Source organism: Acinonyx jubatus, chromosome E3 (assembly GCF_027475565.1).
Source record: "Acinonyx jubatus isolate Ajub_Pintada_27869175 chromosome E3, VMU_Ajub_asm_v1.0, whole genome shotgun sequence".
NCBI classification, from domain to species: domain Eukaryota; kingdom Metazoa; phylum Chordata; class Mammalia; order Carnivora; family Felidae; genus Acinonyx; species Acinonyx jubatus.
This window is the reverse complement of record NC_069398.1, coordinates 559369-577865: the sequence shown is the minus strand read 5'-3', so window position 1 is coordinate 577865 and position 18497 is coordinate 559369. Positions and strand designations below refer to the sequence as shown.

Sequence of the window (18497 nt, the reverse complement as noted above, 5' to 3'; positions counted from 1 at the left end):
GTGTAACCTCTTCCTCTTTGACTTGCGTGAGGATACTTGGCCTTGGTTTCTGCATGTTCACTATGATCACTTCCACTCTCCTTTGCTGCTCCCACACTCCCTTTAATGCTCATTCCTTGACCATGCGAACTCTTTCCCATCTGTACCTTTTCTCATGTTCTCCACTTTTCTTTACTAGATGATGACCTAATTTACTTTTCAAGGCTCCAGTCTTTATATGGGAAGCCTCCATAGATACCTCGCTCCTATCTAACTCACTGACATTTGAACTCAGATTCAAAACTTCCCAAATATGCAGTACAGCTTAAGGAGAGAGTTTCACTCTTGTGAATACTCTGGTGCTCATAAAACAATGGAGACCATAGGATTTATAATATAACCCTCCCACCCCACTTTGGAACATGTCTTCTTTGCGGGTGTGACTGCACATCAAAGTTCTATATGTGTCCAGTGCCTAGTGCTGTGCCTAGTATATAAATGCTGTCAGTTAAATATCCATCAAATTAAAAACATGCCAACAATATCTCCAACTGAGAATTCTAGGCCCTTGAATTAAAGCCAGGTGATTGTTAAGGTTCTGTAAAATATTGTTTTAAGCTGGCTTCAAGGACAGGGAGGACTATCAAAGTGTAATTAGGTAAAATCAGACAAGGCCAAGAGTGCCCATTGGAAAGTTGCTAATCTTCAAGTGGATCTTGTTTTTGGTAGAGAGAAAGGAGCCATGAACTCTAATATGAATTAAGCCATGTAACTAAACTTCTGCCTGGCTAGGGTCTGGGTCAGCCATGGTACAAAACCTTCACAGCAAGTTTTCAAAGTTACAGGTCTCAAAGTAAATTTTGAATGAGCTTATTTGTATACTGTCTTGCTTTATACAATAGATAAAAGACAGGAGTTGTGTGAGGAAATAAAATAATAAATGCTGAATATTTATTTTGTGACAGGTACTATCTTAGGCAATGCATATAGATTATCAAGCTCTAAAATTCAAACCAACCTTTGGGGTGGTTTAATTTTCCCCAATTTAATGATGAGAAACTTATTTGGCAGGCAAGTGACTTGCCCATAGGCACCTGACTTGTAAGATGTGGACTCATGATTCATACATCATCGAAGAGACTTCAACGCTCGCGTTCTTTGCACTGTAACCTTGTCCATGCAATAGCTCAGCTTTTCTTTATAACATATTCTGGCTTCTCAGGTGACCTGAAATGGCCAGGATTGATCTTTTGCCCACAAAGAAACTCAGAAGTACTGGTTTCTCCCCACACGGGCCAGAGCGCTTACAGGGCTCTGAAGCCCTGAGACTCAGGGTTGAGACAGGAGAAATAAATGATTCCTTGGCCTGGGATAAAGTTTCCTTCTGGAAGGAAAAAAGGATTAGTGGGAGGGAGGTTCTACCTACGTTTCCTGAAGGCCCCTGGGCTTTACCACCTGCACTGTTGGCCACTGCAATTATTTGGGATGGCAAAACTATAATATCAATCAATCTCAGTCCGGTTCCTTTGCCATGAAATAGGAGCAGGCCAATTTATCAAAATTGAGGCCCTCCACTGGGTTTATATTGCCATTAAACTATCAACAGGAAATTATTAAGGTGAGGCAAGAAACCAACTGCTAACTGAATAGAAATGATTTTTTTTCCAAACATCCTCGCTTGCAACCTCCTTTGTTTGCCTGTCAGCATAACCAACTGTGGGGCTGGGTGTCAGATCTTTGTGTTAATGTGCAGTTGGTGGTGGAGAGAACTCAGATGTAGGCATTTGCAATCCGATGGCTATGCCCAGGTTACTTGGTTCTCTCTCAGCAGGGCAAGCTGCGTGACGATAAATAGGGGGGAAATGTGTATGCATTTGTGCGATAAAACAAGCTTAATGATTCTGAAGGGGAAGGAGACCACGAGACATACAGTAGCAACTTAGGAACAAAATGGAACCATGCAGGGCCAATTAATGTGCAAATATGTGTGTGCTGAACTTGCATTCCATTCATCATGTGGACATGGAAATTGGGCCATTTATCTGTTATATTATGTATGTGACATCTTAGTTTGGTTCTTACAGGCTGCTCAGAGACAAAGGGCCATGTGCTTTGCGGCTAGCAGAGGGAATTTAAGATAAATTCTTCAGCTGTCATAAACATTGCTGGGCAGAATTTGGTCAGAAGATAAAGCTCTTTCCTCTGCAGGGTTTTAACATTTCTCAATAGTCCATGTGCCATCTTATTAAAACTGTGTGTGGTGCGGGGAGGGGTGGCATATGCCATGAAAAATTATTGGCACAAACAGCTTGCTGTCATGTTTTCAAAGTCCAGATTTAGCAAACGTTATTCACATATTCACTGTCAATCTGTAGAGAGAAAGGGAACTGGCAAAGCCATTCATTCTCACTGATTCTGTGGGTTTGTAATTCTTCTTGTCTCCCTTTAACCAATGACTCCTCCACAGGTGGGGTTTGTTCTGCTTAAATTACAACTGTTTGTACTTAGGAAAAAAGAAAGTCATTTGAGAAGGAAAAGACCTCACAGAAGCACCTTCCCAGAGCCACTATTATTTACCTAACAGAACATGCCATGAATATGGATCATGCATTAAATAACGGTGATCGCTCGCTTTGATGAATTGCCATTAGAAATTCAATTAATAAAAGGTTACCTCCCTGCAGCAGTGCAAAAAATATGATCAGGTTACAGCTATTACAATTTAGTCTTAGAAACAATGGTTAGGAGAAAGAAAAAGTTTCGTGTGTTTTTTAAAACCTGTTCCATCTGGGAAATAGAATCTGGAGCAAAAATGAAGGAAGGAAGCAAGGGATGAGTGAGTGAATTTCGGCTTTTTTTGATCTACAGTTTTGTCTATATGTTGAGCATTCCTACACTTTTATACCACCTTTTCCACCTGATCATCCTTTTTTTTTTCATTATCCTGTTTTATATTTTTAATGTTTGTATTTTCTTTCCTTTCCTTTCCTTTCTCCTCCTCTTCCTCCTCCTCTTGGTATACAAATTTCATACTATAAAGTGCCTAATTTTAACATGGCGCTCTATAAATTCTACATGTGCTGGTTACCTGTGTAACCACATCCAGGTAATGGTGATGAGTCTCTCTATCATCCCAAGAACTTCTCTTGAGCCTCTGCTCAGTCAGCACCTCCAAGAGGTAACTACTATTGTTAACTTTTATCACCAGAGAGGAGTGCTGGTTTTAAACGCATGTTAATAAAATCACAGTGTAATCTGTCATTCTCATTTTTTTCACTCAACATGTTTCTGAGATTGCTGTTTCATAGATATATAAAAATTCTTTTTCATTGCTGTCTTGTACTCATTGCATGGATATACCACAGTTTATTTATCTATTGTCCTATTAATGGACATGTGGTTTGTTTACAGTTTTTGACTATGATAAAATTCCTGTGGACATTTTTTGCTGGGCATAAGCGTTCATTTCTCTTGGGTACACAAGTAGGCATGGAATTACCAGATCATTAAAACTTCATTTTTAAATCTGAAAATGGCAGGAACAATATCTTCCCATATGCCGTTTCTGTGAAATTGAAAAAGGATAACATATGTAAAGGTGTTTTTATTGTTGTTTGTTTTAAATCGCCAAATGGGACACAAATGTGAGACCCTTTAAGGGAACGCAAGACAGAAGGTCACAAGAAACAGGCAGCTGTCCGTGGTGCTGACCAGAGAGGCTGGACAGGCATTCGGGTATGATCTAGAAAGCAGGACTGGCCCTTAAGGATGGACATTGCTAACATTTACTGAACACCCACTATGCACCAGGTTTATGTAGTGTTGGGGAATTTTATGTTTGTGTCCTCCCAAAATTCATAGGTTAAAATCCTAACCTCCAGTGCAATGGTATTAGGAGGTGGGGCCTTTGTGAGTGATCAGATCATAAGGGTGAAGCCCTTATGAATGGGATTAGTGCCCTTCTAAGAAGAGACAGAAGAGCTTGCTTCCTCTCTCTGCTCTCTGGCCACACAAGGATACAACCAGTAGGTGGCTATCTTGCAAACCAGGAAGAGCATCCTCACCAGACATCAGATCTGCCAGCACTTTGACCTTGGATTTCCCAACCTTCATAACTGTGAGAAATTAGTTCCTGCTGTTTAAACCACCCATTCTATGTGATCACGTTACAGCAGCCTGAACAAAGACACATAGCATGGCAGTTAAGAGCCAATACTTTGTACCCCACCTTGAATCCTGGCTCTATCACTCACTAGTTGAATGACTGGGAAAGCTACTGTGTTTTCTGAGACTGCATTTAATCCTCTGTAAAATAAAGATTATAATAGTGTGTACATCACAAGATTTCATAAGGATTTTATAAGATGATACGTGTAAAGCCTTACATATATTCATGCTGAATACACAAAAAGTAGATTTCTAGTTACAGCAGACTAAAAGAGTAAACACTGCCAATGCCATTTTAATGCTCTCAAAAACCTCATGTGATGTGTATTATCATTCTCATTCTGAAAACAAGGAAACTAAGTTTGGGGAGGTAAATGACTGGCTTGAGTCATTGGTCACAAGATCATGGAAAGCAGGTGATACTAGTGGCTCCTTACTTCCACCCCTTCCTTTTGTTTCCCACTCCATTACCCTCCAAATGATCTGCTTACCAAATATCTGCCTCACTAGGCATCCAAAGTAACATTTACACCACCAATGCACATCAGTTCTGGAAAACTTTTGCACACCAAACTATTGCATCCAAGGATGCAGATATTCACCTGGGACTTCCATATTTGACAATGGTCTCCCCTTACATTTTGTAGAACCATGACAGAATCTGCCTCCACACCCAAGTTATGGATCCAAAGGTGATGTTATTATCCTCATTGGGCACACCAGGAGGGTGAGTCTCAGAAGTTACAGTGATGCACAAGGCCACAAAGAACCCAGGCTCCTGAGCTGAGGTCAATGTTTCTTGTTTTACCCACACAATAACTTGGGATTAGGAGCCTGAGTGCCCTGTGGCACTGGATATATTTTGGAGATACTCATTAAATGACATCACATACATAAGTCCCAATGATGGTCATCTTGCTGGTGACCTCTGACCAGTATCTTTTTTTTATCACTTACCAGCACCAGCCACAGTTCCCTTGGTGCCTCAGAGGATGAGTAGGGAGAGAAAGAGGAGAGAGGAAATGGGAGAAGAGCACAGAGACAGAAGGAGGTCTCGCTGCCAAAGCAAGGGCTTATCTTAATGGAGCTGGAATCATAATGTGTACATACAGACAGACTCTGAAGTCACCAAGACAGAATCAAACAGGACACCTGACTTTGAAACCACAAACCACCTTTACAGGACTACTCAGCGCATACCTCTTCAACCCCAAACACAGCACCACGGAAACTAGCCAATTAACAACACCCCATCCAAACAAACAGGAGACTGCACAGAGCAGATCACAGCTAGGATACCTATTTCACTGCATCACAGAAGAAAACCACATCAAAATGTCCTCCAAAGAGATAGCAAAACCACATTTCCTACCTCAGCTTTGCTGGCAGCCAGGCTTGTCGAAACCTGAAAGTTAAAGAAAAAAAAAGACATTAGTATTGATTCAACAAGAAGGTAACTGGATTAATTGTCTTTTTAAAGGAACTGGCATCAATAATTTGTTATGACCCAAGGGGACAATGAGTGCGACACACACACACACACACACACACACAAAGGGACTTTTTCTTCTACCAAGCACAGCAACAAGATTTGTTTTTCCAGTCCTGTGTATAAGGTGAAGAAGATAATTAATATTTTCAACACATTATAACCATCTTGCCAGAAAAAAAAAGGGGGAGGGCTGTGTGCAATGCCCGTGCACTGATAATGATTAAATGAACATTGAAAAGGCAAAGGCATTGAAGACATTTTTGAGGGTTTTTTTTTTGTTTGTTTGTTTTTTGCTTAAAGTTTCAAATCGGTGCTATGGGAAAGTAAAACTACAAACTACAGCAAATATAGTTTTCTGTTTTCAAAATACCTCAAAATATTGTAAAATAAAGCATTGTGCCAACTTCACATTTATTGTCTGCCTCATTTAATCTCCAGGACAACTTTTATTATTCCCATTTCATAGATGATAACATGAGATTTTTAAAAAGTTAATTTTTCCAAGCCCAGAATGTTATTAAGTAGGGGAAATTAAATTAAAACCCAAGATAACATCATATGGACTTTCAGGGTCCTACCCACAGCCCATTCTCTACCAAAGGATTTGATTCCGACACCACCCACCATTGTTCATATAAGCCTATAAGGGTCTCCTCTCCAGGGGCACACAGGATTTTTTTTTTCTGCTTTCTATCTTGAAACTTTCTATCTCATATCCAAGGTTGACTTGACCAAACTCAGCCATATTTTCCTACCAGACAGCTATGGTCCGAATTATGTCACTCTAAAACTCATGAAGCTCTAACCCTCCTATGTGATGATAGTTGGGGATGGGGCCTTTGGGTGGTAATTCAATTTAGATGAGGTCACGAGGGTTGGGTCCTCTTGATGGCGTTAGTATCTTTATCAGAAGAGACACCAAGAACTGGCTTCCCTTTCCTTCCTCTCTCTTTCCACCTGTATGTACTAAGGAAAGGCTATATGAGGACAGAAAAAGGAGGAGGCCATTTGTAACCCAAGGAGACAGCCTTCACCAGACACCAACTCTGCTGGTACCTTGACCTTGGACTTCCAGTCTCCAGAACTGTGAGAAATAAATTTTTCTTTTGTTTAATCCACCCAGGCTATGGTATTTTGTTATGGCAGCCCACACTAAGATACTGATCAATACTAGCTCACAGTTGTGACTCCAACAAAATGCTTAGGAATATATGTCTTCCTAAATTAGCTGACCAGTCCCTGTAGCTCATACTGGCCCAGCTCCCAGCAGCACGTCTCCCATGCTCACCTCAAGGTATCAAGTCTAGCCCTCATCTAAACATTAGGCCCAGAAGTAGCTCAGACAGAGCTACTTGCTGCCCAGTGGGCAGCTTCACGCATCATTAGCCTCCTAAATGGGAGGCCAGCCTTCAAATGACCTCAGCCAAGAGAGTCCATTAGCCACGGCCTGAAGCTTGCCAAACCATGAATCCAGGGGCCAGGCCTGGAGAAACGCTCCAAGGTGTAATCAATGTCAGAGCTCAGAGCCTCTCTGCTCCTGGCCTCTGCTCTGGAGCCCTTTCAGAACTGAGGCTGGGAGAAGGGCTGATTCCCAAGCAATTGGCCACAGATGCTCTGGATGCTACACAATCTCGTGTGTGTGTGTGTGTGTGCGTGTATGTGTGTGTACACCTGCAGAGACATGCATTTCCCTGCTAAAAACCAGTGGGAATATGAAAGGGGAGCATGATATTTAGCAGCTACAGGTCTTAAGCAGTATGCCTCTCTCCATGCTTCACGGAGCACTTGGACCACACAGTTCTCAGCTGACCTGGATTTTCTCCACTTTATAATTTTAGTGTGGGTCTCCTAACCTGTGTGTCTCCTGATTTTGTGCAAATCCAATTCTTACATCTACCTTAGGTAAATATATAGAGGGAGGCATCGATATGGCTATTGATTGCAGCATTGTTCAAGATAACAATACGTTTCTAAAAAATTTTAAACATCCACAAATGAAAGAATGACTAAAACACTGAGTTTGAATACTCAAATGCCTGCAGGGGTCAGGGAAGTAATCAAAATGTATAAAGTGGGCTTCCTGTAAGATAATAGGGAATGGTGGGGCCTGTGTGGAAATCAGAGATTGCCTACTCTACCTGAATCCATTGGATTTAATTTAAAACAGGGTAGCTATGGTTCTGGCCAAACAAAGCACATATGTAGTCTGGATGTAGCTGTTGGGGACTCCAAATTTATGATCCTCTAAGCCAAACCAATTATGGTACATCCATATTGTAAAATATTACACACAGAATATTATGTTACTTGTAGTGTTCTGACATGAAAAACTGGACAGCACATGCTATTAATGAAAAAGAAAAGATGGGGAACAGGACACAAAATTGTACCAATCTCTAAAAAAAACCCTCAAGTCTACATGCATTATACATTCCTCATCTCCTCCCTGCCTCCCTGCACATAGATATATGTCTGAAAAATGTCTAGGAGGAATACTCATTAAGCTAACAAAGGTCTACCTCTGAGGAAGAAACTGGAACTTGACTGATAATTGATGGGTTGAAAAAAGTTGTGGGGAACTTTCTTTTTCCAAATTGTTTGAAATTTTTTCAGTGAGAGTGTACCCAGATATTACTTGTCAAAATAAACATAAATTTAAGATAGGATAAAAAATTGGGGTGCCTGGGTGGCTCAGTCAGTTAAGCCTCTGACTTCAGCTCAGGTCATGATCTCACGGTTCCTGAGTTTGAGCCCCACATCGGCTTCTGGGCTGACAACTCAAAGCCCAGAGTCTGCTTCAGATTCTGTGTCTCCCTCTCTCTCTCTGCCCCTTCCCCACTCGCACTCACTCCCTCTCTCTCAAAAATAAACATTAAACAAATTAAAAAAATAAAATAGGATAAAAATAAAGCTTTATGGTGCCTCAATATTAATAAGACTTCAGAAATATGCTGAGTTTCTTGTTCTCACTGAAGAGTGAACTAAACCCAACTCTCTCCACCATTCATATGACAAAGTAGGAACTGGGTCATGTGGTCATTGATAGGGAGTGGTGTGGCTTTTGGCCAAATGGAGACAAATAGTACTTAGGATTTATAATTCCACCTATCAGGTAAGTAGAGAAGAAGCAAATGGTGAAAGTTATTGGAACCCTCTAGATACTACACTGAGGGGAGGTTGATTTTACAGTCCTAATTATGTTAGATTCACTTCTAACACACATAGCTCAGGGCTTATCCAGGAATGTGGCACCCACAGACCTAGGGGCCCGTCTGTGATCTGCTGTGGTATGTCAGGCACCTAGAATGGACTGCAGAAGCCAGCTGGATGAATGAGGCTCATCTGTAGGGGCTGTAAGTGCCAGGTGAAGGCTTTTGGCTTTTATCTTGTCAGCAGCAGCCATCAGAGGGTTTCCAGCGGGGCCTGATATGATTAGAGCCATGTTTGAGGTGAGCCATTCAGTGCACCCTAACAAGGCACAGAAGGCTTGCTGGAAACTCCCGGCAGGACACTCCTTAAAGCTTTGTTCCAGCCATTTCCCATCCTTTAATCATTTCCTTCCTCTTCTTCCATTTCTCTGTAAGTGTTTGAAATTGCAAAGGCTGATGTTAAGGGTTTCCTCCTTGCTTGTGCTAGGAACTTGACATACATGATTACCTCGAGATCCTCACCTCAACTCTAGCAGCAGGCTCTCCTGCTACATTTTCAGACAGGGAAGCTGAGGTTGGAATGCTAAGCTCCCTTCCACACTATAGAATGTCAGAGGCAGGGTTTGAACACAGATCAGACTTCAAAACTGTCTTCAAAACCCATATACGGATTATGCCCACACAATGTAGATAATGGATTCCCTCCGAGGTCTTCCCACAGATGAGTAGATAGCAGGACTCAGTTAATTGATTGAGGGAAGATCACTGTTCAGGCATACCCACTTAGTCTCCTAAGCACCTGAGTCTGAGATACCCAAATACCATCTGGGATTCTGTTGTTCCAAACTATTCAACCTTCTGTGCTGAACATTTTGGGGTACCACTCTATTACTTTTGCAAGGATAGTGGTAGGCCTTTTTTGATAGCATGGGATAGAAACAACTCTAAATAGCTTAAGGACACAAAATAATTTATTAGCTGATTCAACGCATAGAGCTCACTTTAAATGAATCTAGAAAAGGACCAAATAAGTCAAATTACTTTTCTGGTACAGCAGTGAACTGAACCCAGGTCTCTAGGATTCTCTATACCTTCATGGGAGCACAATGGATTTTTTGGGGGAAATTATGGGTGCAGGCCTCGTATATTTGCTAGGGACACGGAAGCTGCAGCAACAGATAGAACCAAATGTGTAATGGTTCAACACAATGGGTATTCGTTTCTTGCCCACGTAATAGTCTCAGGTGGAAGAACATTACAGGCCAGCTCTCCTCCACATAACCATCCAGGGATTCAGGCTGAAAGAGGCTCTGCATCTTTAATATGTGGCTTCCATGGTCACTATGGTCATCTTCATACTAGCCATCCAGGAGGAGGAAAACATATGGAGGAACAAAATGGTGGTCTTTAGGAACCAGACCCAAAAATGTCAGGCATTGCAGCCCACATTCTACTGGCTAGAGCTCAGTCAAGTGGCCATATACAATGGCAAGGGGGTGTGGACATGTCGTCATCTGTATGTCAAAGAGGAGAATATGGACAGCAGAGCCAGCAGGCCTGGCCACACCTCTTCACTGCATCACTGCCTTGCTCAAGACCTCTCTGCATGGTTCCCTGATAGAAAATCCACTTCTGTCCAATCTCTTCCAATTTCTCCTCATGATTAATTCTGTCAGCATAATTCAGTCTCTTGGTGCTAAGTTCCCCTCACTTTGCAGCTGGTCCTCTTGGGTGAACAAGCCAGATGTCTCAAACCCTGATCTTCTGTGGTATCCTCTTGACACTGAGGAAACTAAATGGTTGGTTCATGAGACCAAAGCTGAGACTGAAGCTGTTCCCGTCCTTCATACCCACTCTCTTATTTTCTCCCTCTGCTTGAATAAGCAGAAAGGGACCATCAGCAAAGAAGCTGCATGAGCACACAGTCTTACTGCTCACTCCCCAATATCTACAAAAGATCCCCTCAGAATTCAGCTTTTCTCCAAGTTGACACTGATCATTCTCTCTCTCCTTAGAATCCTCTGACCTTCTGTATCTATAGCAGACCTAGCTTGTTCCTCTGAAAGAGACCTGAGGAGGTATCTCAGCCCTTGTGTTTGGCCCTCTCTCAAATATAAGAGATGCTCAGCACTCCTTTGTATTCAGATATGATCTTAAGGATCTATTCTGGGATAACAGGAAACATTTCAGTCACCTTGACCAATGGGGCCAGCAACAGGTTTTGAATTCTTCACCAAATTGAGTCAACTCTTTACTTGAACTCACTGAGTCTCTGGGTTGTTTTCACTGGTGTACACAGAATACCTTCAGGTGCTATCATCAAAGAGTAATGAAGCAGAAACATGCTTGGGCTGTGAAATAAGACAAATGGGGCTCCTGCCACTCAGCAGCTGAGTGGCAGTGAGGTCACTTCCTTCATCTGAGAGTTTACTTCTCAGTAAACTGGGAAGAGAGAAACTCTTCCCCATGGTGGTGTTGGTTTTATGTTATCTCTTAAATAGTAAACACTGGCATCTCTACCTGCAATGGTCATATTCTCTGGATGCTAGGGACTCTAAGGCTGGTTGTAGAGTCAAGTTCAATACCTATTTCCACCACTTTCCAGATATGTCATCTTGGGCACATGTAGTGATTGAAACTGGCCAAATGTTCTTGGGTACTTCTTCCACTGAGAGGTGGGGTCTTTGTTCCCAACCCATGAATATGAGTGGGCTCTAAAACTACCTTGACCCACAGATTAGAGCAGAAGGGATGTTATTTCAGTTCTGGGCTCAGCCATAAAAGACTGACATCTTCCGCTAGTATCCATGGCAACCCTCTCTGAGTGCCCCCAGATGCCATGTCAGAGGTTCAACTACCCGGAGGCCCCTGGGAGAAGCCACATTGAGACACTGTGATGGAGAGTCCCAGGTAAGCCTAAACTTCCAGCCTCCCTGGCCAAAGTGCCAGCCACATAAGAGAGGCCATCTTGGACCCTCCAAGCTATCCATCTGGCAGATGAATGCCACCAAGAAATTTCAGTCAATTCATGTCTGGCACACCATGCCTGGATTTCAGACTCAAAAAATCTTGAGCTATAATAAATGGATGCTGTTTTGAGCCACTAGGTTTTAGGATACTTTGACACACAACAACAGATGATCACAAGAAAAGGTACTTATCCTCTCCAAACCTGTAATTGTACACTTACAAAATAGAAAATGTGTTTTTGTAAGATCATTTTAAGAATTAACCAAAAACATACATTCAAAGCCCTTGACACGGTCCCTGGCACATAGTAAATGGTGGGTTTATCATTCCTTTCACAGAACCACATGCACTGTGCTGTTCGTTGTGCATTTATACATGCAATACTCCAGATTTACTGTCAAGTGAAGATGTTCGGTGAGCTCAATTTGATTTCCAGCTGGCAAAATGTATACGGGTTGCTCTGGAATCAGAAATCCCTGGGCTTTGTAAATCCTTGCTCTACCATTTACAATCTGTGTGCATGGCCAAGGGAAAGTAACTTCACTTCTTTGAGTCTCAGTTTCCTCATTCACAAAATGGACACAAAACTCTATCTTACTGCCTTTTTTGGTGCAGATTCATGGGTATGTCTGGTATGGAGTTGGAATTGGAGATAAGACGGCTGTCATTTCGATGAGTTTGGTAGAGCAACTGTAACAGCAGCAATCCTAACACCTGGTATTTTAAACTTCACTGCACTTCATGGAACAGCCGTTGAACAGACTACCCAAAGGGGTATTTTTGAAAGCAAGCAGCTTCCTCTCTCCCTGCCATCCCTCTCTTCCCTTCTAGCCCAGGACTTTGTTCCAGCCACTGAGGCACCATAACTCAGCCCAGATTTTCAAATGTGAGTGTAAAAAAGGAAAGAACCCATTCACAGATGATATTCAACACCCCCCCCAAACAAATTCCACAGGCTCCAGACATGCCCAATGAATAAACGTCTCTTAAAATTCTTCTAGAAAATGCACAAGGTTTCTCTTAATAACTTTCAGTGTCAGAAATGAAATATTTACATGCACTTGCTTCAAAATTCTGGCAGCTTGTAACCTAAGAATAGTTTTACTTATGGTGTTAAACAACTGCCTTAGGTCTATCTTGTGGATGATATTGAGAGCAGTAAGAGGATGGAGGGCAGGGAGAGGAAAGGAAAAGACCATCCATGGTAGGGAGGCTGAGCAGGAAGGGGCTGACAAATCTCTGCCCTTGGTTTGCCCTTGAAGTTAGTGTGTTAAGAAGGTTAAAGTAGTTACAGCACTACGATGATGGCTGTCTGAGCTGTGACGAGCCCATCAGTCACCCTGACATGTGCTGGAAAACACTGAGAGATTGCAAACATTATCTGAAGCTTAATTATGAGGCACATAAGAGGCTGGGCTGGTGTCAGGAGAGGATGCTGGGGCTTCCTGAGCCCATTCCCACCAGATCCTATAATCTTTGGGGGTAAGCTGCTGCCATCTGTGTCTCTTGCAGAGAGCCCCTGTTGCTTTCTGAGGTCAGGCTACAAAGTTTAAAAAGGCTAATTTGGGTCTGTTTTCAAATTTAGCTCAGAAATCTGGAAATATAGATAAAGATCTTTTAAAACTCTTCTTTCTCTTTGACCCAATAGCTCTTGGCTCCTGGGAATCTCTCCTAATCACACATTGGAAATACAGCAAAAGTTTGTGGCACAAAAGAATGCTTTGTAACATTTGTGTGATGGCAACTACCTAGGTACCTAACAACAGGGGATTGACTCACCTTAGTGAGTCATCCCCTTTTCAGGGACTACTGTATTCCTGTTGAAGTGATGCTTAAGCAAAGTTTGAAATAACACGGGAAAGTGCTTATATATTAAGGAAAAAAAACCAGAATGTAAATGACATATACCCCATGATGTCAATTATGTTAAAACACGAATAAGAGAAATGTGGGAAATTTTCATAATTATTTCCCCAAAAATAATTAGCAGTGTTTTTCTTTGGGAGGTAAAACTGGATATTTCATTTTCTTCTTTCTCTCTGGTGTTTTCCAAGTTTTCTCCAGTAAAAAAAAAAAAATTACACAAAGTTATTATTTAGACGCCAACTAGTTCCTGCCAATCCTTTCAAAACTTTCAAATATTCTACCCTTTTCCTAATAATATCTTCCCCCAGGGATTAGTGATTCTACAGAGGATCTAGGCTATGTGATTCGAAATGGCACAATGACAGACCTAACACTGGTTTTGTATTACACTTCACGTATCAGGCACTGTGCTGTGAGTTTTGTTTATACTCCCTCATTCAGTCTTCAAAGCCTGCTGGGTGGGGGTTATTATCACCCTTTCAGCAATGTTGTAGGACCTAAGAGCCCAGATAAGTCAGGAAACTTTTCCAGACAATGTAGCAATTAAGAGTCAGGGTAGGAATGTGAGCTCAGATTGGCCTGACTCCAAATCCATTCCTTTCCCTTCTTCACCATCAGCCACAGATGGAGAGCAGCACAGGTGGTACCCTAGCTGTAATAGCCCTTCCTTCCAAAGCCCTTATGGTAAAATTTGAATTGCTATGGAAACATCCCTGGACTCCTCACTCCCTCCTTTTCCACCCGGTATCTCCTTTCTTCATGGTCATGGTGGCTGGAATCCCATAATTGGTGATGCTTTCCCTCAGGTTAAAAAGCCCTAACTCTGTCCTCTGTGAAAATGCATATAAGGCTTAGAGAGGGGAGAGGGCATAACACCTGGACAAGAGTAAGGGAATAGGTGGAGGTTGAGGAAAGCACACACTGATCTTGAATGTTTTTATGTTGGGGAAGGGAATGCAGGGCGCAATTCACACCCAAGGCACATTCTGGGTGTATGAACACTTGTCATTTTTGGTTCCCAGTATCTCTTCTCTTTTCTTAAATGTTTTTTTTTTTAACGTTTATTTATTTTTGAGACACAGAGAGAGACAGAGCATGAACGGGGGAGGGGCAGAGAGAGAGGGAGACACAGAATCGGAAGCAGGCTCCAGGCTTTGAGCCATCAGCCCAGAGCCCGATGCGGGGCTCGAACTCACAGACTGCAAGATCGTGACCTGAGCTGAAGTTGAACGCTCTACCGACTGAGCCACCCAGGCGCCCCTCTTCTCTTTTCTTAAAAACATCTCAATTTCCATTCTGAGAAATCACCTCTTCTCTATGCTTGTGTGGTCTCACTGAGGAGGTGAATTGAGGCGGCCCTTTCCACACTTAATGCTGACTGCAGTTTGGAGTCACAGAAAGCAGGACAAAATGCTGTTTGTCCGGGATCTAGCCCCAGGCATCCTGATTTTGTTGATGTGGGGAGGGTACTGGCCAATGGTACTCATTAAAGCTCTCCCAGGACTCTGATGAGCAGACAAGGTTGAGGATCTGGAGGCTGGATGCTTCTTCTCAATCCCCCAGGACAACGAGGACATACACATGACCAAGCACTGTCCCCCTCTCTCCTGAGATCCTAACTTTTGAATCAGTGACATGAGGGCAGAAACAAAGGGCTGGTGTACATATATCCCATGAATGATGGGGTTCTCCCCAAACCAGTTCTGCTAGAATATCCCTCCTTACAAGAACTCCTTTTCCTAATGATATCGTCCCCAGGGATTGGTGATTCCCAGATCCCTAGGGAACCAGTGAACTCCAGAGCTAGTTTGGTTCTTGCCTCTTTCCAACCTTTTCTCCTTCCATCCCACAGATTCTGAGAGCGCTATGCCAACCAAGTCCCTTTCTTGGACCCAAGAAGAGTAGAACATGGTCATGAAAACTACAAGGCAACGCAAAGGGGCCACATAAAGGCAGGTATAAGAATGACCAGGACCACTAGATCTTTCAGCTAATAAATGACAGAAATGAATAAAAGTCCACCAAAGATTCATGTTTCTTGTTCCATCATGTGGAATTCTCACTGGCAAATGGCTGCCCAGCCAGGGACTACATTTCCCAGGCTCCCTTGCAACTAGACGGTGCCATGTGACTCATTCTCATCAATGGAATGTGACCAACACTGCTGCAAGTCACTTCCAATCCAAGGAGCTTATGAGGCAAGTGCACCTCTCTCCAGGGATTTCTGAATACATTTCTGAATATTTACCCAGGAATTCCTAAATATCTCTGGGGCCCTCTAAGGCTAAGAGGAAGGGAACACTGTGAGCTGGAAGAAGCCTGGATCCCTGAATCACCTTGTGGAGGGTTGTCAGACCACCAGGGACACCTGAATTAAACAGATAAGAGAAAAAAAAATAAACTGTGTTAAAGGACTGAGATTTGAGGGCTGGTATTATCCTCATATGTACTATTACTACTGGTGATGAGGATACTAATGAGAATATTGATACCGATAGCTAATATATGGATGTTTAAAATGTGCCAGGCTCTATTTTAAGGCCCTTACCTGTAGTAGCTCAGAGATTCTCAACCAGAGATAATTTCCCCTGAAGGGACATGTGGCAATGTCTGGAGACATTTTTGTTGTCACAGAAAAGGAAGGGGTTACTGTCACTGAGTAGGTTGAGGACAGGAATGCTGCTAAACACCCTACAACACAGGATAAGTGCCCACAACAAAGAATTGTATGGCCCAAATGTTCTAGTGCTCCTGGCCAAACACCCTATAGAATCTCATCAGATGCTCCGACTCACCTTCAAATTCCATACCATTACAATCCCCATTTTAAAGACATGGAAACAAAGGCTGAGAGAACTCAGGCTAGATAACACAGCTGGTGAGCTTCAGAGCCAGAATTTGAAACCCAGCACCCATTAGCCAGAATGCTACCCTGCCTTTCTGCTGCCCACCCCATGACTTTACATCCCTATTTTCTCTCTCTTAAGCTGGACCAGGCCCAGGCTGCTGATCTCTCTTTTCTGGGGGCTCCTTTGCAATGTCATCTCTCCCTAAGGAGGGGCCCTTGTTGCTGCAGATGAGGCACACCACTGTCAGTGGGAATCCCCAAGGCAGGCTGTGTGTTGTCAGGCACAATTGCAGAGTAAGTGATTAGGTTAGGTGATCAGGGCAGGGGCTCTTCCTGCCAAAGCTAAGGAAGCAAGGATCAGGGCAAGCCATACCACAGGCCAGAGGCCCAGCATATTCACCAGGTTTTACTCCCACCCCCAATCTTTTGGGAAATGTAACTGTGCAATCTCTTAACTTTCCATCATCCCCCCTGGCCATTCCCAGGCAATTCCCATGCCTGGCTAGAAGATTAGAGTTGCCCAACCCCAGGACACAAAACACAAGCACTCAGACTCCATCTCTCACCTCAGTGTGCCCAGTCCCTCGCTGCACTGCCCTCATTCAACTCACACCTCATTGGCTGTCCTCTCTCATCCCATAAGAGGTCTCTTTTGCTGAGGCAGGTCTGATTTGTAAATATATAATTATCTTGCAGTGTGGTAAGTGCTATAACCAAGGTGGCCATAGGGAAACAGCTTATGGATGCAGAGAGAATAAGGGCAGAATATAAGGAAGAGAGAAAGGGGTCTTAAAAGGACGTGATAAAGAGCTAGGTCTTGAAGGATGGGTGGACGTGCACTGGGAGAGGAAAGGTGGGACCCCACCCAGATGGCTTCGATGGTCCATTGCATCGATCCCCCAGGGGCTATGAGTGTTAGCTGCCAAAGCTTACAGCTGCCACCTTCTCTGGAGACCCACACTTTGTCCAGAGATGCCAGAGAGGGTATGCCCTGACCCCTTTCTCCCCAGGAGCAGCCTGCAGTCAATGACTGATGGGTACATTCATGCAAAAGTGTGTTTCACTTGCTCCAAGATACAAAAACTCTAGTGCTACTCACACTCCAGAACTCCCTGTGGGTCAAGTTGAGGCTCAGTTTCAGCCAAAGAACACTCCCAGTACTCACTGCCTAAGAATTCCATCTGCGCTCCACCTCTTGAGAAATAAACCTAAGGCAAGGAGGGTGGGCTTGCTAAGTAGCAGCATGGGCAAAGGTTTGGAGACTCGTACTGACGTGCTTCTGGAAGGCCAGGAAGCTTCCTATACAATATTGTTAATAATGAAATAAAAAAGTTGACTAAGGATTATGCTGTGGATTAAGGAAAAAAACGTTCTCAGTATTCTTAAACATTATCTCAATTCTCGTCACAGAGAATGAGTCTTATGCCCAGGTGAAGTAATTATCCCCGAAAGGTATGTATGGCTAGTAAGTGGTGGAAAGGCCATTTCAGGTGGGTTTGATTACAGAGCCCTGCTCTCTAAACATGATGTTCAAAGCATTCAGAAACTACACCTGGGCTACTACATCCAGCCTCATTCCCTCACCAATCCACCCAGCAACGAACAATTCCTTTAGAGCACTGAACACAGAACCCCAAGCTTACAGTTTCTCTGTCACCTTTGAGTACACATGTTCAATGACTCTTTTTAAAAGGACACAGTACTTACGGAGCCAAAATGAAAACGACAGCATGAAGGAATGCTCAGAACCTTTGATTGCACAGAGATGACATAATTTATCTCTGCTCTGCCCACTGCAATGTCAAGATTAAGGAAGAACTTGGTAATTGCCTGCTGTTGACTGCTTGCTTTTCTTACTCCCTTGTCCTGCATGGTGACCCCTGAGTATTTCATCTTCTTTGGCAGGGATGGCAGGTTTTAGGACATCCCTGGCAGAGTGAACAATGTCTCCCACAACATACAGAGGAAAATTAAGAGTAGGGGGGCTCTTGGTTAAAGGTCTGTAGGCTAAATGGAAGATGAGGGT

At 43.1% G+C, this 18497-nt stretch overlaps 1 protein-coding gene across 26 annotated transcripts in view; it reads right to left on the bottom strand.

Annotated features, from left to right (window-relative positions):
• RBFOX1 (RNA binding fox-1 homolog 1) overlaps positions 1–18497 on the bottom strand; it is a 2045752-nt gene that overhangs the window by 1556152 nt on the left and 471103 nt on the right. For all 26 annotated transcript variants that reach the window (XR_008294525.1, XR_008294524.1, XM_053213105.1 and 23 more), the window contains one exon: positions 5519–5551. Coding sequence is in view for 23 of the 26 variants with exons in the window: in XM_053213105.1 (XP_053069080.1) it covers positions 5519–5551 (33 nt within the window). In the remaining 3 variants the exon portion in view is untranslated. The remainder of the gene's footprint in view (positions 1–5518; positions 5552–18497) is intronic.